General features: G+C 43.3%; 1 protein-coding gene across 3 annotated transcripts in view; it reads right to left on the bottom strand.

The window, feature by feature from the left end:
* LOC116273032 (transcription factor SOX-2) overlaps window positions 1–18,820 on the bottom strand; it is a 42,581-nt gene extending 23,761 nt beyond the window's left edge. Inside the window, exons 1-2 of one of the 3 annotated variants that reach the window (XR_004181540.1) lie at window positions 16,373–17,013; window positions 957–1,064 (exon numbers count right to left, since the gene is read on the bottom strand). Coding sequence is in view for 1 of the 3 variants with exons in the window: in XM_031661975.1 (XP_031517835.1) it covers window positions 2,947–3,906 (960 nt within the window). In the remaining 2 variants the exon portion in view is untranslated. Of the gene's footprint in view, window positions 1–956; window positions 1,065–1,655; window positions 6,622–16,372 lie in introns of those variants that run through there. The other 2 variants (XM_031661975.1, XR_004181541.1) reach the window with 2 other exon arrangements.
* Window positions 18,821–24,890: the final 6,070 nt, after the last annotated feature.

Here is a 24,890-nt window from a genome sequence, read left to right on the forward strand (position 1 = left end):
CCCCCAGCATGATCATTTGGATCTTTATTCAAAGTTTCTTTTATTCGTATGTGTGAGCAAGAACTGGCGAATGTGCTCATTACCACGTGAATAATCCGTATATGCATTACAATGGCTGGCCAGGCTGGGGGAAATTCTTTTAGAGTCTCTGCATTAATTAGGGGGGAAAATGCCTTGCTTAGAATTGGGAACTGGAATAATAATTGTCCCTTCCCAGTACAATGTTACCCTAAAAATGAGGATTAAAAAAGTAATAAATAAAAACCAGTACATATCTAAAACAAAGCAATCTAGAAAAAAATAGAAAGTACAGAAAACATGAGATATCCTCAGTTCATCCCAGAACTAACATTAGTAACACCATGAGAAAGAAATACTTTCTTGGAAATGAGAAGATGCAAACCAACGGGATGAGCTAACTTAGTGGCTGCAGCGGGTACTTTACTGAAGGGTGGAAGACGCTGCCGGATTCCAACTTCTCCAAAGTTGTATCAAGTTGACACGACAAGCTCTTGAATTTGTGGGAAGCAAACCCGTGCTCTTAAGAGGGCCCGACTGTTGGTTCCTGGTCCCCGCGGGTGGGGGAAGATGAGCGAATCAAGTAGTAAATAAAGCAGAAAAGTCCCTGACTAGGTAACAGATTATCCGGCTGCCCCAAAGCAAGGGTGGGTGGTGATGCAGAAGCATCGCTAATTCAAAGACCATGGCGATGTCTCAACTTTTCCACTCCCACTGAGGACAACTATAGCCTTTCTTTACCTTTCCTAGGGGGGAAAAAAAAAAAAACCACACACTCACACACACAGACACACACACACACACACAACAAATCCAATCTTGTTTCCCCACCCCTTTCCCCTCCCCCACTTCTCTACTACAGTAGTAAAACATTGTTAACAGATCAAAAGCATAATCATCTCCAAATGTGATTAGACCGGACAAAGTAAAATATCTACCTCAGAGTTGATTGTTTTCTTCTTTAATATGGCTGTTGCCTGGCTTCTCTTTTGCTTGTTATCAGCTGCAGAGATTATCCGATTTGGGGCTACAGGCTTGGACCCGCGCTGCCAGTTTAAGAAATGGAATTCAGGCAGAGGGAGAGAGAGGGGAAAAAAGAAAATAAATAATAAAAAAAACTATGTTTATGATAAGCCGGGGAGTTTTGCAAGATGTTCTTTTCTTTCCCTCGCCCCGAACAGGAAAATGTAGAGGAGAAAGTTTATGAAGTCAAGGAACAAAGAAAGCAAACCACTTGTTTCCTCTCAGACAATAGCAGGGCCAGAGTAATCCAAACACCCACCCAGCAGATGAACACTTTGCATGTCTAGTTTGCAATTATTCTGATACAAGAAGCATCATTTTTCTCTATAGCCAGGTTTCAAAGGGCCATTGTGCTGTGAAGAAAATGAAAACAAAACCAGCCAACCTGGTTCTGATTTGGCTCAACACCCTATCTACTAAACTACATGAAAAATTTCAGAATTGAATCCTTTCTGGCAACAAGTGGCATAAATCAGTTTTAAGTAAAAGTCCCCATCATGCTTATTCATGCTGCTTAGAAAAGGAGGGGGCGGATTTACAATATATGTCTCTAGTTTCTATTTTAGAAATGACAGAAATTTCAGTTTTTCCAGTACTTATTAATCATCCAGTGGTTTTTTTTTTTTTTTTTTTTTTTTTGCAGTTAACATTAGCACATGATGCTGGACTAGTAATACCAAGGTTTTTGGTATTTTGCTTTCTTGGCTGAGCACAGTATTATAGTTCCCCGAGAAGTTATGTATAATCACAGTGTTATCCAAATAAATGAAAGACTCAAGAATAATTTCAGTGTCCATATTTCAAAAATTTATTTATCTCAAACTGTGCATAATGGAGTAAAAACTTAAGTTGAAAATGTACCTGTTATAAGGATGATATTAGTTCAAATATATACATGGATTCTCGGCAGACTGATTCAAATAATACAGAGCCGAATCTTTTAAAATACAACTACGGAAAATAAAGGGGGAAAAACCTTAAAATATCACAATAAATTTACAGAAATATTACAAACCATAAGAAAATATTTCAAACACAGTAATTTCATGTTCTTTTTTTTATCTGAACAAAATGGAAAGTTGGGATTGAACAAAAGCTATTATAAATTACCAACGATGTCAACCTGCATGGCCATTTTTGCTTTTAACAGTTGAGTTATAAAATTTAGTACAATCTAAAACTTTTGCCCTTTTAAACAAGACCACAGAGATGGTTCGCCAGTACTTATTCTAATTTTTTCCTTTTGTACAATTTTTAAACAATTAAAATGTCCAAATCTGAATAATTTTCTTCTTTCCACGTTTGCAACTTTCCTAAATTTCAGCTGCAGAATCAAAATTCAGCAAGAAGCCTCTCCTTGAAAAATATTGGCAAATTCTCAGCTTATAAACAATGGACATTTTGATTGCCATGTTTATCTCGATAAATACTGTACAAAAGTTGCTTGCAAATATTAAAACATTTTTTTCGTCACTTGGAGACTAGCTCTAAATATTATTGGTAAAGACTTTTGCAAACTTCCTGCAAAGCTCCTACCGTACCACTAGAACTTTTAAAAAGTTTTTCGTAGCTTTCTTTCCTCCAGATCTATACAAGGTCCATTCCCCCGCCCTCCCCACCCTCCCCTGGTTTTCTCTGTACAAAAATAGTCCCCCAAAAAGAAGTCCAGGATCTCTCTCATAAAAGTTTTCTTGTCGGCATCGCGGTTTTTGCGTGAGTGTGGATGGGATTGGTGTTCTCTTTTGCAGCTGTCATTTGCTGTGGGTGATGGGATTTTTTTTCCATTTTCTTTTTGAGCGTACCGGGTTTTCTCCATGCTGTTTCTTACTCTCCTCTTTTACAGCCCTCCCATTTCCCTCGTTTTTCTTTGAAAATTTCTCCCCCCTCCAGTTCGCTGTCCTGCCCTCACATGTGCGAGAGGGGCAGTGTGCCGTTAATGGCCGTGCCGGGCACCGGGCCGCTCTGGTAGTGCTGGGACATGTGCAGTCTGCTGGGGGCGGCGGGTTCCGGCACCTCGGCGCCAGGGAGATACATGCTGATCATGTCCCGGAGGTCCCCGGCCTGGCAGGGCGCCCTGGAGTGGGAGGAAGAGGTAACCACAGGGGGGCTGGAGCTGGCCTCGGACTTGACCACCGAACCCATGGAACCAAGAGCCATGCCAGGGGTGCCCTGCTGCGAGTAGGACATGCTGTAGGTGGGCGAGCCGTTCATGTAGGTCTGCGAGCTGGTCATGGAGTTGTACTGCAGTGCGCTCACGTCGTAGCGGTGCATGGGCTGCATCTGCGCTGCGCCGTGCGCGTTGAGGCCCGGGTGCTGAGGGTAGCCCAGCTGGTCCTGCATCATGCTGTAGCTGCCGTTGCTCCAGCCGTTCATATGCGCGTAACTGTCCATGCGCTGGTTCACGCCCGCGCCCAGGCCGGCGCCCACCCCGACCCCGCTCGCCATGCTGTTGCCGCCGGGGGCCAGCAGCCCGCCGGGCAGCGTGTACTTATCCTTCTTCATGAGCGTCTTGGTTTTCCGCCGGGGCCGGTATTTATAATCCGGGTGCTCCTTCATGTGCAGCGCTCGCAGCCGCTTAGCCTCGTCGATGAAGGGCCGCTTCTCCGTCTCCGACAAAAGTTTCCACTCTGCTCCGAGGCGCTTGCTGATCTCCGAGTTGTGCATCTTGGGGTTCTCCTGGGCCATTTTGCGCCGCTGCCCGCGGGACCACACCATGAAGGCATTCATGGGCCGCTTAACGCGGTCCGGACTGTTCTTCTGGTTGCCGCCCGCCGCCGCCGCAGTAGAGTTGCCGCCGCCGCCGCCGCCCCCCGAAGTTTGCTGCGGGCCCGGCGGCTTCAGCTCCGTCTCCATCATGTTGTACATGCGGGCGCTGTGCGCGGGCCCGGCCCGCCGGCGGCCGCCGACCCTCGGCCCGGCCGGGACTTTGGGGGGCCCGCGGGCGGGGGGAGAGGAGGAGGGGAGGCGGGCGGGGGTGTCGGGAGCGCAGGGCTCCGCGAGGAAAATCAGGCGAAGAATAATTTGGGGGAAAAAAAGAGAGAGGCAAACTGGAATCAGGATCAAAAAAGAGCTTCCCTCCTCCTCCGGCCGATCCTGCCGCCGCCGATGATTGTTATTATTATTTTTTGGAAAGGCTTAAGCCTGGGGCTCAAACTTCTCTCCCTTTCTTTCTCTCTCCTCTTCTTTCTCTCAGTCCTAGTCTTAAAGAGGCAGCAAACTACTTTCCCCCTTTTGCAAACACTCTCTTCTCTGCCTTGACAACTCCTGATACTTTTTTGAACAAGTTAATAGACAACCATCCATGTGACGGGGGCTGTCAGGGAATAAATGGGTTTCTAGCGACCAATCAGCGCGCGGCGGCTCCTCCACTCGAGCCCAGCCTCGCTGCCGGGTTTTGCATGAAAGGGGGCGGGGCCTCCCGCGCCGCCGGCCGCGCGGGGGAGGCCGGGGGAGGAAGGGGCAGGCGAGGAGGGGGAGGAGGCTCCCAGAGCCAGCCTGCCAGCCACTGAGAAACCTTTGTATCCCCTCTCGCAGCAACAGGTCACACCACACGCCTTTTCGAAGGAAGTGGGTAAACAGCACTAAGACTACGTGGGTTTTTTTTTTTTTTTCTTTAAACTTAATATTGATTTACTTTTTGGTGCAGGGTACTGAAATGAGGATGGGACGCGGGAAGCAGCTAAGGTGCGGGGGTGGGGCAGGGCACAGTGGGTGGCTCAGGGCGGCTGTCCAACTCGTATTTCTGGAAACAGCCAGTGCAGGAGTTGGTGTGTCATTGTTCTCCTGCTCATCCACAGCACTCCCCCCCCCCCACTCCAGCCCCTCTGGTGCCGCTCCCGTACCGCGCTCTTCCGCTCTCCCCTCTTACCTTACAGGTGCCAACACTCTCTCACTCCCTTCTCACAGTCCCGACTAGCAGTTAGGAGACCCAAACCTCTGTCCTCAAAACCTTCCTTGCTTCCACGTAACGTTGCTCTGTTCTTAAAAATAAATCCTGCTCGGACCATGAGGCCGACTCTAGAGCTGAGAACCGGCAGGCCTTGGTAAGCTGCCATCTCCCTGTCCAACTCAGCTCTTTGGCCCAGGAAACTGCAGATCTTCCTTTTAGCCCCAGCCACATCTCCCACTAGACTGTCTTCATTCAACCGTAGCAAAGGGGATGCTCCTACTGTCTCCCCCCACTCCCCATTCCCATCCCATGCCTCCCTGAAAGAAGGGTTTCGGTCGTGCGGGTTTCAGATGGGGGCTGGGGAAAGAGACAGACGGAAGGGCGCTCAAAAGTGCAGGCGATGGGGGAGGGTGATTTCAACTTCCTGGCATCCCACGGCACTGTACGGAGGTGGCTTTTGGGCCGCAGTCACAAACTCCCTCCCACGCAGAGTTCCCAGGACTCGAGCAGAACCAGCCCTGGCATTTCCCCCGTCGATTTCCACTGTGGTGGCTGCAAAGCCCAGGCCGCGCAAGGCTGGGGCTGCGCCGCAAAGGGGCTCAAGTCTTGGGAGGCGGGGTCGATGCTCTCCAGGCACAGGTGCAGGCAGCGCACACTGGGAGAAGGCGGCCGGGACTGGGGAAGGGGGAGCCCAGCAATGCCCGGGTTAGAGGAGGATGAGATGGAGGCGGGGGTAGGGACTCAGGAATCTTGCCCGCCCAGGACCCAAGAGGGTAATTTTAGCCGCTCTCCCATTGTCCCGACGTAAAGATTTCAATAGGTAGGCGCTCAATGCGGAGGGCAATGGCAGCACGTCCGTTACAAATAGGTAGTTTTGTTTCTCTTGTTGTCGCTACACGGAGTCAAACAAAGCCTTGTCTAAGTTTCCTTCCACTCTCTTGTTGGGATCTTTGTGGGTAAAATGCACTTGACTACAAAGGGTGGGGTGGGGGGGAATAGAGAAAAAAAAAAAAACAGAAAAACCTGATGCCATTTCTTTTTTATAAAGGGCTTAAACCATCAGGGTTACTTATTTTCTTTCTTCTGTAACACTCTCTCCGCCCCCTCCTCCCCTGGTCTACCCTTACTCACCCTAAGGAAATGTACTGAATAGTATCTACCAGCCACGTTCCATTTATTATCTTTACAAAACGGTGCATTGTTTTGTTCCTTACTAACCTTCTTCCATAATCACTCCCCCGACCCCCAACTTCTCCAATCTCTGCCCTTCCTAGCCTGTTACTGTCAAACTCACACTAAATATACCCGCTGGAAACTCAGAAAAGTTGTAAAAAAAAGAATTATGCAGACTTTCCTTAAGTTATTTCCAATCAACCTTCCTGCCCCCCGAAGTTTCTCCTTTTTCTCTCTTAAGTTATGACTTGCTTCAGTTCCTGGGTATCCGGAAAGGGTGAGACTGGGTTTCTCAAAATGCATACATATTCGGCGCTCTTCAAAATAAAGCACTGTTTTCTGTTTAATCTAGGTGTAATATTAAGGTAAACACGGACCTGGAGATTAGGAAAGAGAAAAGGTTGAGAAGATCTGGAGAAGAGAAGGCAGCCACCGGCTTTTCAGCGCGGCTGGTTTCAGGGATGTGGCTGGTGCGCCCCCTGCTGGTAGATTCGCTTTTCCAAGACTATTGCTTTTACCTTTAAAAGAAGGTGTTTGAAAATAATTAAAGTAAAAAAATAAAAATAAAAATAAAAAGGGGGATGGAAGATCAGACTAATTATACATAATCTAAACAAAAGAAAAGTTAACATATCGTATAAGCTGCGGAACCAAATCATAAGAATCAGATTTAATTTGCCTAACTTAGAAATATACATACAACCTCAAGATAAGTGGGAGGTTAGACCATGGGGAAAAATAGGTACAAATTATGAGATTCAACGTGTGAATGAATTATGATTGTCCAGACGCCACGAAGGGCAGACCAAGCATTCATTTTATGATTGTGTATGCATCGGTCTGCTTAATAGCATTATTCCAAAAACTTTAAAAAGCTTGTGGGTAATTGTTTGAAGAAACAACCAGGGAGTTGGTGTGGATAAGGGTGGTGTATATTTGTTAAAATAAATACTAATAACAGATGGTTATAGACACACATCTTTTCAATCTTGCTGCCTTGTCTCTCAAGGCACAATTTTTTTCCTTGGGAGGATATATAACAGCTTTTACATATTCTCAGATGCATGTGTTTGTGCATGAACTCTATAATAATGTATTTAAAAGGTTAAAGGGGTTGGCTAGGTCTTTTATTAATTGCTTTTATCACATAAATAAGCTATGGAAATATATTACAATTGTGTTATCATTGGTTGCATTTATTTACAGCTTTATTTTAATTAAGCCTGCTGTACTTATCGAGACAATAAACTAACTGTGGCTGGCGATTATGCATAATAATGTGCTATGAAAATAAGATTAAAGAAGATGGTGATAGGAGAAACATTTTCTCATTAGATTTTTTAGAACATATGCATTTAAAAAAATCAGATCACTGCCCACTCTATTTCACTCCAGCACCATCACTGATCCCTAAATATAATAACTATAACAATTCCAATAGATGACAGAAGCAACACTATTTTAGGTTTGTAATAGACAGCTACAGTACTAACAACAATATACCATTGACTACTAGACAATCAGAAAAGACTTGGAACAGGATGCTTCATCCTCTGAGAATCTAAAATGTTGCTATTGGCACAATCTATGAAAATTGAAAGTGCTTAATCTAAAGGGAGTATAATACTTCCCTTCCATGGGCAACAAAAAGCTACATACTTTTAGTTAGGAACAAGAATGCATAACTACTGGAATATTCTGATTTTATTTTGTTCTATTATAGGCCCTAGCCAAAAGGCCTTAACTGCTAAGTGTAACTCAATTTTATTTAAAAATCTTTCACATTGTTTTTTCTCTCCTAAAGTCTCCCCAGCACTCCTCAAGTATTATATCTGAAACCAACTGACAATTTTGTGGAGATAGGGGACTGTAGACTTATTTTTTCTTCTTAGTGTCAAATAGAGGTTTAACTTGCAGTAATTAGGTGAGAACTAGCCAAGCATCTTACTATTATGATGCTTGTTAAAAAACGCTTCTTTTCTGCATCTGCATTTGAGTGTGTTCCCCTCCTCTCTTAATCTTCTTATGGAAATGAAGGCAAACGGCAGGGAACCTGCAGAGTCTTGGAGAATGTCCTTGTTAACTGGAATTTCTCAGCATTGCTAATTAGCAGAGTTTGACGACCACCAGTATTGGGGGAAAGCTCTGTTTAACCACTCACAAACCATTCTGAGGAAGAGCAGACTAATTTTATTTTGTAATTAAAATCTGAAAAGAGCCCTATTTGACAGTTAGGGCTATGAGAGTTTTATCTCCCCGTGAAATAATTACTGCCTTGATAACTCAATTTTCTGAAAAATGTCAACTGTGGGCTCCAAAAGTTTTAATTTCATTACGTAAGGAAAAAAAGTGAGAAAAATAGAAGAAAATGTACAGAAAGGTTTTCTAATTCTAGAACTGGTTAAATATACTAGCAGCCAGATGTGGCCAAATGAAGGGGGTTTTTTTTCTTCCTTTTTTTGTCATGTTTCCTCCGAATCCTAACCTTCTAACAATCTCCTCTAAAAGTGACCATAGCAGCAATCATACTGCAGTGAGAGAGATCATACCAGTAGTCTGGTAAGTGAGAGGAAAATAAAACTAAAACGCTAAGTACAGCAATTGGAGAAAAGTTTCTAATTTTAAAGGCCAAAAATAAAGGAAAATTTAAATGTTTAGGACAATGCTGGTACAATTTGGTGAGATGATATTTGTATTTATCCTGTAATACAAGAAAACTGAGAATTGCAGAGCAAGGAGACTGGCATAAGCCAATTTTTAAAACATTTCCTTCTCCTCTGTAAGTCACAAAAGGTCTCAGTCACTTCAAATTGGAGCATGCTACATGACTTCCAGTATGACCAAAGTCTGATTCTTCATTTCAGAAACAAACACATATAAATGAAGGTAAATAAGTGCATTAGAGGATTTTTTCCCTTAAAAGAGCATTGCATACTTTCCAAAAATAATCAACAAGAAATAAGCTGGAAAAGGTTAGGATATAGAAAGTAAGAGCAAAAATTCAAAACTGAATTGTACCGTTGTCAAACTTCATTTCCTTTAGACTGTGAAGGATCCCTCATAGGAATTCCTAGAGGGGATAGACACCTTAATTTTTATAACACAATTTTCAAAATGATAGAAACTCTTTCATCTACATTTCCCCGATTTCTTTCCTATGTCAAACTTGTCAGATTTTGGAAGTGTGAAGGATTAGTGATAGTAACTATAATGAATGTTTCTAGATGATAAAAAGAATAAACATATATCTCCATCCCTTTCTATTTACTAAGATAGAGATATGCATATGGCTGCATGGTACACTGGCAATTTCAAATTGCTTAATCATATTTTTTTCTTCTTGTCTGTCCCTTCAGCACCTTGCCTTTAATTTCCAGAAGTGGTATTACACTTAACAAATGAACAAGGGATAACAATTGCTGTTTCAGTCCAGACCCAATTTCACCAAATAATTTCACTCAAGAGCTGTAAGTACCCTTGAAACCTAAGGAATGCAGAACAGCTTTGCATTCAGCTCCCTTTTTACTCATTCTCTTTCATCTAATTCTCATTGATGAAATAAATACATTTTGAAAAGAATGCAACAGTTATAAAACTAAACATATTTCTCCTTACTTTATAGCAACAAAAGTAGTATATAATCTTTCAAGCTGTATATAATAATCATCGTGTTACAGTATTATATATGAACATCCTTATATTCTAGCTCAAATATTTTCTGGAGAAATTAATTCACATTTCACAATTTCATTTCCATTTCTGAATTATCAAGCAATTTTAACATAAGTTAAGATTCTATCCCTGCACTACAGCTGTTGTCCAGGAGAAAATGTAGTGTGACCATTAAATGATTTAATTATTTTAAATATAAATTCCCTTTTAAAAACATAAACTGAAAACCTAAAGAGCTGCCACCAGTGGTTTTCAGTTGCATTAAATCTATGACTTTTATTTTTAAAATTGGGAGAAGAAAATTTTTTAAAAGGCAAAATGATCAGTAGGAACTCTAGGTAGCCCAAAAAGCCACTGGACCTTTTATACCTGTAAATCATTGCTTGAGTCTAAATACATATCTCTCTGATTGACCACACTATCTCATGCAATTAATCATACCAAAGGAAAAGGTCTTCCTTAGAATCCCACTTTTCCAGTGGCTAGGGTTATTACCCTCATTTTAGAGAAAAACCAATTGTTTTAAATTCTCCAACTGTGATTACTTCGTTTAGTTGTGACCACAACTTTTGTGGGAAAAACAAACCTACACTTTCCTTAAGCTTTCTCTACCCAGTATTAAATGACACTCCAGTGCAGGCTGGGCTACCCTTTCACTGCAAGGACAATTTACCAAGCAGGGAAAACCTCTTTCCCTTAGCCTGGCCCCTGCCACACCACATAAATGGAATTTAGTCTTCTTTCTTCTGGAATCTTATGGACCTTACTGCTACTGTGTTACCCACAACTTCCCTTTCCAGAAGTACAGTTGGACTCAATACAAACCACAAAAGTGATAAAATCTCAGAGGGCTGATGTGTTTGGCACCCAAAAAAGCAAGTTAGGGAAAGAAATTAGATCTACGTAACATGTGAGGGACAGACAGGAATACTATCAGAGGAAAAGGAAGAAAGTTTTCACCTGTGGCATGAAAAGAAGTTAAAGCAAACCACTGGAAAAAAGTCATCCTACAATCACCATCATCCCTAAATGAAACTATTACCACTTTTTTCAAAGATTTGCAGCTGCGGCTGGCCCTGGAAAGTGCTCTAAATCAAAGTGTACACCCATCCTGGGCGGGCTGGCATCCTCAAGGCCTCCCATTGACATCTGGAACCCTCTCCCAAAAGCTATTCTGGCCTCAAAAGAATGCCTGAGAAGTCGGCCTTCCCAGGGGCCCACTTCTGCTTGCCCCCAGCGCCCCTCTTCCAGTCCCGGCTCAGATGGAGTTGGGCTTCCAAACCCATCCCAATGGAATTCTCAGATCGCTGGCCTGATAATCTTTAAAGGCTCCTTCGGAGCTGGGGCTCTGACTTTTATCTTCCCTCCCACCCTTCTTCCCTTTTTGCTGGCTCTCCCCACTCCTTTTTCGTCTCGCCCCACCCCCCCCTCCTTAATTTGAAGATCATTGACACGATAGGCTGTAATGAGTCCTTCAGAAACTGTTATGATCTACAGTGACAATCTCTGCACCTAATTCACAGATTATTGACAAGCACCGTGGGCTCAATGGTGTCAAGTTGTACTTGTGGTTTCAACACCCTGCAGCAACCCACGTAGCTGCTGGGCCCTGGATTAGGACCCACAGTCTGGCAGTGCTTATCTGCCCGTCTGAGTGATAGAGAGATGAGTATCAGTCTATACCTCAACTGCTTCAAGCCCGCCTGGGCTTTCTCCCTGGCGCCTTTGTCTGACAGGGTTGGCGCAACGAAACTGAAAGATCTCCAGAGTTTAAAAACAGAGTGAAAGAGCAAATTTAATAAATGAGAGCTCATCCTTGAATCTTAGTCTTTATTAATAGAGTCATGTCCCCTACATCCAAATAACTATCAAACTCCAAACCACAGGTACTGTTTTTCAGAGTTCGGGTTCTTTCCTGGGTTCATCATGAAAGATGTGAGGGATGAAGGGGAAAAGGGACTGAGGAGTTGGCAGGGACTCAGTGGGCCTAAGCTAAGTGGGCCCATCCGTCTGGATAGTCCTCAGAATCCAGCAAGATTGGTTACTTACAAAGCAGGGCGCCCAGCCAACCCGCGCGGGCTCAGGCCTGGACGCTGGGACAGGAGACCAAAAATGCCCGCCCCGCCCCTAAAGGGCGCTTTGCCGCCGCGGAGAAACGCGGCCCGTTGCCAGCCGCTGCGGTTTTCCCTGCTACTAAGGAATCAGTCACTCGCTGCCCCTTCCTCAGCCCTCAGAGATGGAGGGGCTGCCTTCCTGCTGGCGGCCTTGGGGCGTGGGATTCGCGCAGGTGCTGGGTCCCCCTGGGAAATAACACTGAAATAACACTGCGTCGGGAGAGCTGGGTGGCATTCCCAGGCCTGGGCCACCCACTTGTTTAGCTCTCTTTCCTCAACCAGGGGTTATGCTTTCGCCATGGGCCCCAGAAAAGTTGGGCACTCGCTCCTGGCACGCCCACCCGCCCGCAGCCAGGTGCGGCTTCTCCCTCCTGCCTTCATCCTACAGCCTGCTACCCCACAGGCTGGGACCCCTGGGTGCGGAACGGGGTGGAAATCTCCAGGACTCTGCTATTGCACGTTCGACATCACTTCCGAATAGCAGGCATATACTCCCTTTCTGGCTTCGCCTCCAACATTTTGCTGGCTTTGGCCTCCCTACCTCACACGGGAACCACTGCGCAGCCTTCGGACCTCGGCTGTCAGCGCACCGTTTCTTACTTTACCCGGTTGGCGCGGGTTCACAAAACTAGCACCGACTAAATTATTTCTGTAATTGGGACAAGCCCTTTGGTAGTGCAAAAGGTGGGGGTGCTGTGGCTGGAATCCCGCTTGCCTGTCATTTCGATAGAATTCGGGGTAGAGATTTTATCAAAAGGCTTGATTCTTCTCCTGCCATTGCATCTGAACCTACTTACTAAAAACCCTAAGCCGAGATCTAATTCTGCAACCAGATGGAGAAGTCATCTCTCATCGCACTGAACAGCAATTCCCCTTGAAATGTTATCTCGAATTTGCTAATTTTGAGCAGTGGGAGTAATAAACATAAAGGTATTATAAACCTTGCATAGCCATAGTATTCAATATTTTAAAAAGCCATTCTTTTTTATGAAAAATTAAGCCGATTTCCATCGATAAGCAAACTATAAAAAAGCGATCTCTAAACTTCTTAAGAGTAAAAGTTAAAATCAATAACTGTAACCCTGAAGACGTAAATATTAAAACATCTTGTTCACTCAGCACAGTAATTATTTCTATTTGATTTTAAACAATTAAGCAAACCCACATTTCCCTATTGTTTTAAATTCAGAGGATGTGCCATTTTTACAGTTTCTCTTTCTGAAATAATTCAAAGGCTACTTTTGCTCTCACTTGCTGACCAAAAAAATAAGAAGAAGAAGAAGAAAAAAAAGAGGCAAAGCTCTTTATTATGTAGACAGGTAGTTTTTGGAAGTGTAAAAATACTCCCCCTTCTCTAGGATAATTTGGATTCCTGGTCAACGAAATGCTGAATTTCAAAGAAACCTTCCTTACCATTGGCACACCTTCCCTGAAATCCTACGGCTAAAAGAAAAAAGATACCAGGCACCTGTTTCTTAGCCAGTATGTGTTTCTTAGCCAGTATCTTCGAAGGAAAAAGTTTGACTAGGATTGGTTTGGGGGATGGGAAACACTCAAAAGAAGAGATTGGTCTTTTAATTATACTCTGGAAATAAATACATAAAAGCAAGTTATTTCGTTTACTTGAAGACTCAGTTACAATATTTGCAGGACCTCCGAGGGCATTCAAGACGCTGCTGACAACGTCAAAACAGTAATCAGCAGCATCTTCGGTTTAATTTTTTGAAATGTGGACAAAACGGAGGAAGTATACTTTGCTCGATTCTCCACGGCTACAGAAAAAATGTTTTGTTTTTCATCATTTTTCTTTACCTGTTTTACCATCGCAGAACCTTTCAAAGAGTTACAAAACCAAACCGGGTGGGGGATGGCTGGGATGTGAGGAGGAGGAATAGGACAGTCTTTATTTTTTATTGAATTAAAATTGTAGTATCGCCTCTTTACTTTTTTTATTGAGTTAATATTATATTATCTTTCAAGGATATAAAAATTTGTTTCCGCATCCCGTTTCTTTTTTGGAGGGCAATAAAGAGTTTTCTCTAACCCCAGAGCAGGATTCTAGCGATTTCCGGGACTGGCGCTGCGCAGCTCCTACTGTGTCCAACAGGGGGCGCTGGGCACGAACCTGCGCAGCGGCTCAGCGCCGCTTCACATCTGAGTCGGGTTCCAGCCCCGGAAGGCGAGAGCCGCTCGCGGGGTCGAGTACAGTGCTTTAGTCTTCGTGGATAAAAAGAGATTAAAGGCTAAATTCTTTTTTGGGTATATGTGTGTGTGTGTGTGTCGGTGTGTGCGTGTGTGTATGTGTGTGTGTGTGTGCGCGCCCGCGCGTGGGGGGCTGGTTATCAATTTTAACCAACTACGAAAATGTACAGCTTTTTATCCTTTGATGTTCTCATAAAGAAACTCCTATCGGATGAGAAATTACACGGTTTCTGAGCCAACACTGCAGCTATAGTGTGGGGGCAATTATTTAATTAAAAATATATTTTTCCATCTGTTCACATGATCTTTTTAGACGTACTTAAAAAGCTGACACTGATCCCTTTGGCCTGTTAACCTTGCCCCAAGTTTCAAATACTTTTAACTATATCGAAGTCCTTTCTATTAATTTGAAGGAGAAATAAAGGAGACCTAAATATTTAAATCACCCCTAAATAGTTACTCCTCTGCACTCCCCCGCCCCACCCTTTCTTTAAACAGGGGCTTTTATGTGAGTGACACATTTCACACTTCCGATTCTGCAAAGCCAGGTATAAATGACAAGGAGCGGCTCTAAATAATAATAATAATAAAATCGAATTTGGTACTACATAACACCCAAGTACCGTATAAGAAAAAAATCTAAATAAAATTGTAATCCACCCACCCACCCCCAACTAAAAAAAAGAAAAACAAAAAAAAACTCCTTCACCTGTATTTAAATAGCGTATCTTTAATTACAGCAGTTGGGGATGCATGAGGCTGAAATGAAATTAGCAGTCATTACCAGTCCTTTAACTCTGTGGTGCTTTTGATCAGCACTAAATTAGCTTTCCAGTCCTAACAAAGACTCTACAGCAAGCAGTGGGCTGTAAATAAGACAGCGCGACCTGCCCTCAACACCTTTTCTCTTGTCAATCATAGCTCTATCATTCAGCCCAAGATTAACCTTTATCTACCAAATTATAAAAAAAAAAAAAAAGAAGAGGAAGGAAAGAATGAAGAAAAAGAAAAAAGAAAAAGAAGGCGGGAAGGAAAGCCCCCTGACCACCACATGTCGCAATAACAGAGGTTCCCAAGAGCCCCCCTAAAATTGTATTATAATGAGCCCGTGTCAGAATCTGCAATTTCCAAATCATCCCTTCCTACTCCACCCCCCTACACCTCTCGAGTATATTAGAAGAGTCAGAATGCTGTTCAGGTAGGAATCGAATCCTACCCCCTCTCCCCGCCCGCAATGGCTAATTGGGCGTGGACCACCCTCCATAAGTCAATTTGCCATTAGCCTTTCCTCCTCTATTAGTCTAACAAGATTTCGGGAGAGGAGGGGATGTTTGAGGAGGAAACACTGGTGAGTTTAAGACATATATATAAGTTCCTAGGCTGAAAACAATCAATTTACTCCACTAATACTCTCTACTTTCTAAGTCTGCGGAGGAAAAAAACCAACAGCAATAACAAAAACCCAGCTGCTTTTCCCAGTACTGCATTACGAAAGTAAAACATTGGTTCAAGTTGCCATTAGAGGGCGCCAAAGAGCAAGCCCCATCACCCCTCGCACGACTTCCCGCAGAAACCCTCCCACCTTCCAGCTTCGCCATGCTCTGTAATTCCTTCTCTCAGGTAATATTTCCTGCTTATCCTGCCCCCTTGCATTTCTATTTCCCTCTATGTCAATCTCTTATAAAAAACGAGGTAACGCCATGTCCCCTTCCTCTTGTTTTGCAACCTCCCCCTACCCCTAACCACCAGCAAAATAGTTAAGACGCCGATTGAAGTAGTAGCAACCCCTTAATGATAGGTACCTTTTGAATCAAATCACTCTTTCCATTTAGTAACATTGGTCTGGAAAAGGTTCTTTGTAGGGGTGAAATGCTAGAGTTTAACATTTTTAAGATGGAAGCCTGAATTTTTCATTAATGGGTTTCTTTCTGGGGGCTCACAGATCTATTTCTTCAGTTTCATAGAAAAAGAAACACACCCTTGCAAGACAACTGATTAAGTTCAGTATCAAAACCGTCCAAAATAGAATAAAATAATGTCATTTCATCTCTGCATTTGTTAAAGAATTCTAAATTAGAATTTAATTCCAAAAGTTAACGCTTTCAGACTTAAATCTACCAGTGTTAAATGACTTCCACACAGGGTGTATTTCCAGATCTTTTAAAGGTCAAAAGAAAAAAAAAAAAGAAAGAAAGAAAAACAGAATGAGTGGGGAAGAAAGTGAGGTGGGGGGAGGAGTGAGCTAGCAGTGAATGTCAAAGTTGGGTTGCGAGCTACTTACATGTCCATGCCAGATCAGGGTGTTGTCTTGTAGCAGTTTGATTGGCAGGTAAAAAAGCGAAAGAACGTGAGGGTTCCCTGAGCCTCTTGTCAGCCCAAGCTTGATCACTTCTCACCGGACAGAACCAGTTGAAGGAGCTTGCAGTTCCCCTCTCGTCCTTCATCCAAGGCACCGTGAATCCATTTCGGCTTTTCTTCCCCCCAGTCTTTCCATCAGCCTCCTGCCTTCACCCGCATCGCCTTACACCAGCTTCCAAGACCTAGCCTAGCTTTGCCACTGCAATCCCCTGCAACAAGAAAAATCGTTTATGGCTTAAAACCCCAAATGGCTGATTTTTTAAAAGAGAGAGAGAGAGAGAGAGGGAGAGGGAGAGAGAGAAGAGAGAGAGGGTGAGGGGGAGAGAGGGGGAGCGAGAAGAATGCACCCAGAGAACAACAAAAAAGTCAGTTATCCTAACACTGCTCTATCCCCCCACCGTACAGAAGAAGAATAAAAAAAAAAGCTTTATGTTTTTTTCAGTGGGTATTCAAAGATAATTTGATGCCATTGTTTCTGCTACAGATGGTTCTTTTAAATACAATAACACGGCTCTTTGTGCAGGCTACCCACAATAAAAATCGAAAGCGTTCCCCTGAATAACCATTTTGTTCTCTCTTGTATGGGGCCAACAAAAGATGCCGTGAGGTAATGGGTTCTGTTTATTGAAGCCATAGAATAGGGGTTTGATAAAGATTTTTTTAAAGCAGAAGACCTTGCAAGGTCGGGCTGATCTCTTCATATTTTTTTATTAAAATATTTGTCCAATAGATTATTCCTTGGTGCAGCTGCAGGTTTCCTCCTCAATTCTTAATCAGCCCAAACATCTGTCTCTTTGAGGAGGCTTTTAAAAATCTACAATTGTATCACTGGTGCAGTAACCTTATCAAACCCTGAGTTTTTAGGCTCAGTACAGGCAAAGGCAATGAAGTTTCAATTCTATTTGGTCCTGATGGGGTGAGGCGGAGGGTTGGGGGAGAGGAGATAAGCAACCCCAGATAGAGTGACTGAAAAAAAAAATGAGGCTTTCCTCTCCCCCACTCTCTGGTTGGCCGTGCACAACTGTATGAGCCAGACACACAGATCACTGAGGGCTTCTTTCATCACAAGGTGTTTCTCTCCATCTCTGCAAGACCACACCGGTATGCACATGCTGGACAGGGGCTAGCCATGTTTTCTTAACATATTCACCCTTTCCTCCAGTAAGGTCTCCAATCCTGGAAAACCTAGGATGGGAGCCCAGTGGGAGGAGTGGAACAAGCTAAAGGTTAGTCTTTAGCACCCAGAAGGTCCTACTCTTGGCTCTTTTTGATTCATCATTAGCTAGCTTTGACACACTAATTGCAGCCATGTGAGGGACTAGTGGCCACAGCCTTCCTATTACAGCACCCTATCCCCTCAGGCTTGCTCTTACAGCCACCTGGCTTCCTCCCTCTCAGTTCCACAGACAGCTTCCACTTCCTCTCACAAGGGAAGCCCTGCCACCTAGACCCCCCTGAGGTCTGTATCAACTCTGAGAGAGCCTGAACACTTGGCAGTGAGGGCGCTGTGGGAGACAGCGTTAGTTACTGACTAGGTTTGTCTACCTTTCTGTAGGAATTAATGCCAGGGCTTTCTGGGCCTCCAATAGCCCAGAATGACAGTAATCCACTTTCATGACTCCTGCTCTATGTTGTCACTTGTGGCAAGACAATAGTGTGGAAAAAATGGCTTTAATCTTAAAAACATGTTTTCACTGGATTCTCTACCTCTGTCCTCCACCCAGTTCATTTCTCCCTTTCTTCTCATAAACCATTTTAAAGATAAATACTCAAATGAATCCCTCGATATAACTGATCTCAACTTCCACTTTCCCTTTTGGAAACAATTATGTTATTAGTTTACAATTGGTCTGGAGTCATCTAATAAGGAATTTTCATGGACTATCATTTAAACACCAACTAAAGCCTTTCTATGAAGCTTGAAAAACAAAGACATCAGAACAGAAAATTAAGGAATTTTTCACATGGTTGTTTCTCAAAAATTCATTTTGTATCTAACGATAAAGAGTCCAATATCAGTTAGAAAAGAATGAAAGTCAAGACAATACTAAAAAAGTTATGCACCTACAAATACTCTCTGGATCAAGAAAAATGTGTCTGTAAAAGTGTGAGTGCATTGGGGGTAGAAGGAAAGTGAAGAGAGTAAATCAAGAGTGACTTTCAACAGAACAGGCTAAGGTGTGTGAATTTGTTACTTATGGTATTGTAGGAGAGGGTAGGGGCATTATACAAAATTAAATCAATACTAGAAACTTCTTCCAACTAAAAGTGGAATGAGGAAGGGTGAATGTAAAATGTTTTAGCCAGTGTTTTCATAAAAAAGGAATCCACTGGAATAACTGAAGATCTCTTCCTGCTTCTTGTGTCATATGTATTTTTTGGATATCAAAACTTACAAAGGATGCTAACTGAAAAAAAGCCTTTTTTTTTTTTTTTTTTTTTTTTTTTTACAACAACCTGAAAGAAGAATCTGAACTGCTGTCTTCTTTCCACTGAGGGGTTCTGGGCTGAATCTAAGACTGTAAGATAGGAGTGCATCAGTGAGTAGCCCAAGGTGACTAAAGGTGAGGAAACCTGATATATCTTATTGGGATTGGATCTATTCAATCCCAGCCATAAGAAAGTTGAAAAATCCCTCAGTTGACCTCGCTCTCCTGTGGGAGATCAGGAAGACATAATTTTTTAGGCAAGTCAGCAAAAGTTGTCTCAAAAACTGTAATGCAATGGCATCCCATCTGACATAGGGAAATACTTCAACGTTTAACTAAAAAATATAGAATGTGAAACGCAAGCTGCAGGGCCAAGCTGACAAACTGTCTTGATAGATGAGGGAATCAGGAACCAGTAGTCTACAACTGGAAAACTGCTTTTAAAAAAAAAACAATAAACAAACCAAAAAACACAAACAAAAACACTTCCTGTATCCAGAGGGCAGAAACTGAGGTGACTGACCAGTGCCTCTCTGGCTGGAGCAAACACACATCACTGAGGCGATGCTGGGTTGTAGAAATGGCTTTCTCACGAGGTTGGGAAATTTATGGGCATTTATTTACAGGTGGCTCTGAGTTGGAAACTTTACTGTTCAAAAGCGCTCTGGAGCCAAAGTTGAACCCCATATTTTACAAGCAAAAGCCTAGCTGGGGAGATGTGGAGGGTGGGGTTTTCCCCTCACCCTCAGAATGGGACGTCGGTGAATAAATGTCATTCAGCACAAACGACCTAGATTGAGGAAGAAAAAGAGGAAGGGGAAAAGGAGAGGAGGAAAGAAGAAAGAGAGGGAGGGAGGGAGGACAGAAAGGTAAAGGGGGGAATTTACAAAAAGGGAATTAAGCGGGCTAGTGGCAGAGAGGATTAGCAAGAGGGGCACCCGGGACCTGTTTTTAAATCGCGAGTGCTGCTTTTAAGGAAACACGATACGCACGATCAGGGTCTGGATGTCCCAGTGAACCAATGACCATACACATCACGAGTTTCACACAGATGGCATCATGTCATGCTTTAGTTATCCACTACCGTGAAAGCTGTAGCTTCTCTCTCCTTAAACAATCAATCACGCCCTGACTGGCCACTTTCTACCCTCTACACGTGGAAAGAAATCGGACTCAGACGGCTCAAGCCCCGAGCCCTCGGCCTCCCAGTGCGGGCTCTGGGAGGCCGGGGCCGCCTCTCGTGACGCGCGCGCTCCTCGCCCTCCACTGGCCGCCCGACTGTGGCGAAGCGCGGCTCCAGCAGGCGCAGCGGCGCCAGGTCCGAGGGGACGATTGCTTTCCACTTTCTGCGGGAGGTTTAGAAACGCGGGCGCTTTTAAATACATCCAGGTATTATTAGCATGTAACCTGGCCTAACACGATTCAATTATTCACTTAGAGAAAAACACAACGACGCGACACCCCACTTGACGCGCACTTCGAGGGGCCGGGGGACGCGGCAGGGCCGACGCCCACGCTGAACGCGACCTGTCGCAGGACGTGGCTTAAATTCAAACTCTAGCTTCGAACCTTTAGCTCGAGAACGCGCGCGCGCGCGTGCGAAGAGACCTGGAAACCTCATTTTTCAAAGCCTCTAGAATAAACTTCTAGTCAGCCTGGTCGCCGCTCCGTCCTTTCCTGGGTCTGTGGTAACCGGAGGAGAAACCAGAGCTGAGGCCGAACGTGTCTTGACGGATGGGGCCCGGGCTTCCGGGCGCTCTGGGCCCGGCGGGGTGGGTCGGCCTTGTCCAGTTTCGCTGGAGTGGGGAAGCGGGGGCGCGGGCGGCGGGCTGAGCTGCCCTGTGCCCCCAAAAACTGCGCCACCGCTCGGCCGTGTCCGCCAGCCCTCTTCTGTGCGCGTCCGGCCCCCAGGCCTAGCGCGGCTCTGGCGCGGCCCTGGCTCCGAGGGAGGCTGAGGCCCCTCCTCGGAGCGGTACCGGCCGAGTCAGTCGAAGCCCGGGCTTTCCAGGCCCCCCTTCCCCACGCGCCTTCACGGGCTCATGGGCTGCTCCGAGGCGCAGGCGGGCGGCCGAGATCTTCCTGACTCTAGACTCAAATGCCGAAATGAATTTGGAACCGTCTGTTCCCCGTACCCCGTGGGCCAAACGGCGAGCCCAGGAGAACCTCTCTGGAGGGCCGGATCGTGGTTCCCTGGAGAGCGGGGAGGGTTCGGGGGTGGAAAGTCAGGAACCGAGATTGGGCCAGCAAAGGGGGAGACCCTCTCAGAGGAGAGGGGCTCTCAGGTCAGGAGCCACGGACCTGGAAACCTGAGATGGGGAAGGTTGACAGTGCAGGCTCGCTGGCGGCCTGTCTGCTAAGTGGCCATGTACCCGGCCAGCATGGCCTGCCTTCTCACCCTTCTCACACTTCTGGAGCTCTGAGGCTCCCTCAGGCTGTTTTATGCTCTGGGACTTGACAACAAATAGGGACTAGAGAAGGGTGTAACTAAGTGGAAATTTAGAGGTAGAAGCAAAGCCTATGGAGAGCCTTTAAATCCATTTACATTCTTTTGTTATATACAAATGAAATGAAGTTATACGTACAATCGTGTTTTGTCTTCATGTGCTAAAAGTATTACTTTAAAAACGCTAACCACTTAAAATATGCCACAAATTTTGTGACCCTTTTTTTTTTCAGTTTCTTAATTTAACGATATATCCAGTGTTTCAATAAATGCAAATATCTCTGATCTCTCAACCTCTGAATAACAGGTTACTGGAGAGAGGGGAAGGGACCATGGATATTTCTCTGGTGTTTCTCTGGCATATCCTTACCAGGACCATGCTTTGAAAATCGCTTCTTGCATCAATCTGAGATAAATTAACTCGTTTTTTGGGGTAAAATACGTCCTCCTATCATCTGTTGGACTTCAAGAACAATTGAAACTAAGGCCATTTTCCAAATGTACACCTTATGCATATTGTGATTGCCAGTACGTAGTTGGATCTCCTAGGCTTCTATTCTCTGAACCAAAATTCACACGAGGGAATCCCATGAACACAATTGTAGACTCAGTGCAAAATCTGTACATAAAAGTTGGAAAAGACATCTCACAGTGTAATGGTTATTTATTTATTTTTTTCTAATTCATATGCCCAACAATGGGGAGCTGGTTTGGGTGGCTTACCGATACAGTCTTGAAGAGAGTAAGTATTATGGTGCATTTTGAGAGAAAAGGAGAATGCCATTTTGGGTTTTGGCGGTGGACAGGAATTAATGATCCAAAGAAACTGATTCCAGGAATTTTTGTTCATATCTCCCCCTCCAACTCCTCCTCCTAACACTCTCCCTTCACCCTTGAAGAAAGGGCAACATTTCTATTTGCTTGACAGTGAAAGAGGAAAGGAACCAATCTTTAATCAGTATCTATTAGGTACCGATACTTTCTCTTATTTACTTCTCATAATGATACTGTAAAATTGGAATTATTATACTTTCCCTCACCCCAGCATCCCCTCGTTACAGAATAAAGGATGATCCAGCTAGGTTAAATATCTGGTTTCACAGCTGGGAAATAGTAGATCTGGGTTTCAAATCTAGGTCTATAACTTTAAAACCCAGTCTGGTCTTTAGAATCTGGTAGACTGAGTCCCCACAGGCTCAAGCAAGCATCACTGGTTGCCGACTGTTGTGGGTACAAGAGAAAAATTTGTTATGAACAAATTTGTTGTGGGCTTGTCTTTTTCTTCTCTCCTTTCTCTGGAAGGAAGACTCTTAATTCTGGCTCCCCTTAGGATCTTTTGGCTACGGAGAGATTGACTAAAAGCGGTAATATAAAAGTCTGTGCCTTTTTCCATACCAAACTTGGGCCTAGAGTTTAAACTCAATTTTCAGATTATAGATCTCAATTGGCATTCGCTCTAAGGCTATCCATAGGCTGGCTTCATCCAGTTAATGATTTCATGAGGACAGACTCACATAGGTCAAACTAAGTATCACTGTTAACACTCTAGCCTCAGAAACCCAAAGGATGGGAGGGAACTATAGTAGTAGCAGAACACATGACTGCTAATTAACCTTATTAACATCTGCAAACCAGTGAACATTTATACTTTTATTTTTTTCAGGAAGGCAATTACAATTTTTTGCCTTTTATTAACTACCTCCCCCCATCGCTGATAGTCACTTATATCAAAACTGCCCTTTAAAAGGTCAGTAGAAATTATTTTAAAACATTCAAATATAAAAAAGTATTGTTATTTTAATAGACACTGTGAATACTTTAATTTGTATCTTGTATTAAATTAAACATATGGTGAACAAGGTATAATAGATTTTCTATAATTTTGCTGCCAATGTGGCAACAGCAGCCAGTTACTCTCACCAGCAGACTTGTCAGTGGTTTGTTTACTAGCTTATTTGAATTAAAATAAAGCTTCGCTTCTGCTGACTGCACATCATTATCTATGAGACCATAATCCTGCTAGCAAATCCTATATCTTCCAGAACTGGCTCTTTTGTTTGGGATTACTGAGAGCTTAGCCTATAACAAAGAGGAATAAGGCATCCCTCTCATCCTCATAATTAAGTGTGGGGACTAATTTAGAAACAAACCCAGAAAGATGTACTATTTGGAGTTATATTTCTATACAGAATAGAGGAGAAACAGGATAGGCCAAACACCTGATTGTTAACAGAATGTTTTAACTATTAAGCAAGTGTACTACAGGAATCCAGCTTGTTAAAATTAAGAGCAACAGCAAATAAGGCATTGATGGCCTTTGCACGGGGCAGTAATTCTGTATGAGGGATCTGAAGGTATGTTTGGGAAGAGGAAGTATTAGGGTGTCAAGCTGGAGATGTGCTGTGTACTTTCTCAATGCCATTTATTGTCTTCTTTCATTTTTCTAACAGGCTGCACAATTAAGAGTTATTGTTATGAGTAGAGCTGTTAAAATGCTGAATCAAAATAGCAAAACACTTTTTTATTCACCAGAACAAATATAACTTTTGAAAATTGTCATTGGAATTGGTTAACATTTTACTTCCAAGGTGCATAAAATTTAGCAGAAAGAAAAGAATAGGTGATTACATGGCCCTTTCCATGGCTCAAAACAAACCTCCATGTATTCTTATAGCCCAATTCTATCTGTATTTAAGGAGATAATTTTACAAATAGGATGTATATAAAAACAGCCTTCACAATCTACCATCCATTTATAAACTGATGTCTGTTTGATAAAGAAGAGAGAAAACACAAGGGTTGATTTATCAATGTCTTCAACATTAATTGTCACAGATGGGAATTCTGAGAACCTCTGTGAAACCAAACCAGACTCTGGTGAATTATAAAGCAGGTCCTTAGACTTTAAAAACATTTAGGCAAAGTGACAGTTCAGAACATCTGTTAGCCTTCTGTCTGAGTATAAACTAGATGTCATGGAGTGCACAGCTGTAGGCATTTTAGGCTTTTTTTTTGCCAACATCTGTCACAGCAGTACAATAATATAGGTAATTATCAACACCTTATATAAACTGTTTGCTATTTTAATTTTTAGAAAGAGTAAAATTAGTGTTACAGTCCTTGGCAAAAATAATTGAGATGAATATAATCATCCTTATCTAAAGATGAATAAATGATCCGATCATTCTTTGAAAAGCACACATTTTGAATATTTTCTGCAGCCAATATGGGTATTATATCATTTTTAAAAGCAAAAATTGTAAGTGATCTTGTTTTTGAAAAATAAAAGAAAAATAAAGACAAACCACAGGCCAAAGTAATTTAAGGGAAAAGGAAGAAAGAGGCCAATAATTTGCTATCCAGAGCAACCAAAAGTGATATAATTTGTGGTAAAAAGATAACATTTGTTAATATCACATGTTGTGGCATTGATTTCATCTTTGTAAAAATTAAAAATTCATTTTATAATGTAATCTATAGTAGTGAATTATTTTAAAAATTGCCTTCCTCCTCTATCTTCTCCTGGTCCTAGAATTTTTGCAGAGAAATGGCAAATAAACCTGTAACTC

Source organism: Papio anubis, unplaced genomic scaffold, assembly GCF_008728515.1.
Source record: "Papio anubis isolate 15944 unplaced genomic scaffold, Panubis1.0 scaffold324, whole genome shotgun sequence".
Lineage (NCBI taxonomy): Eukaryota > Metazoa > Chordata > Mammalia > Primates > Cercopithecidae > Papio > Papio anubis.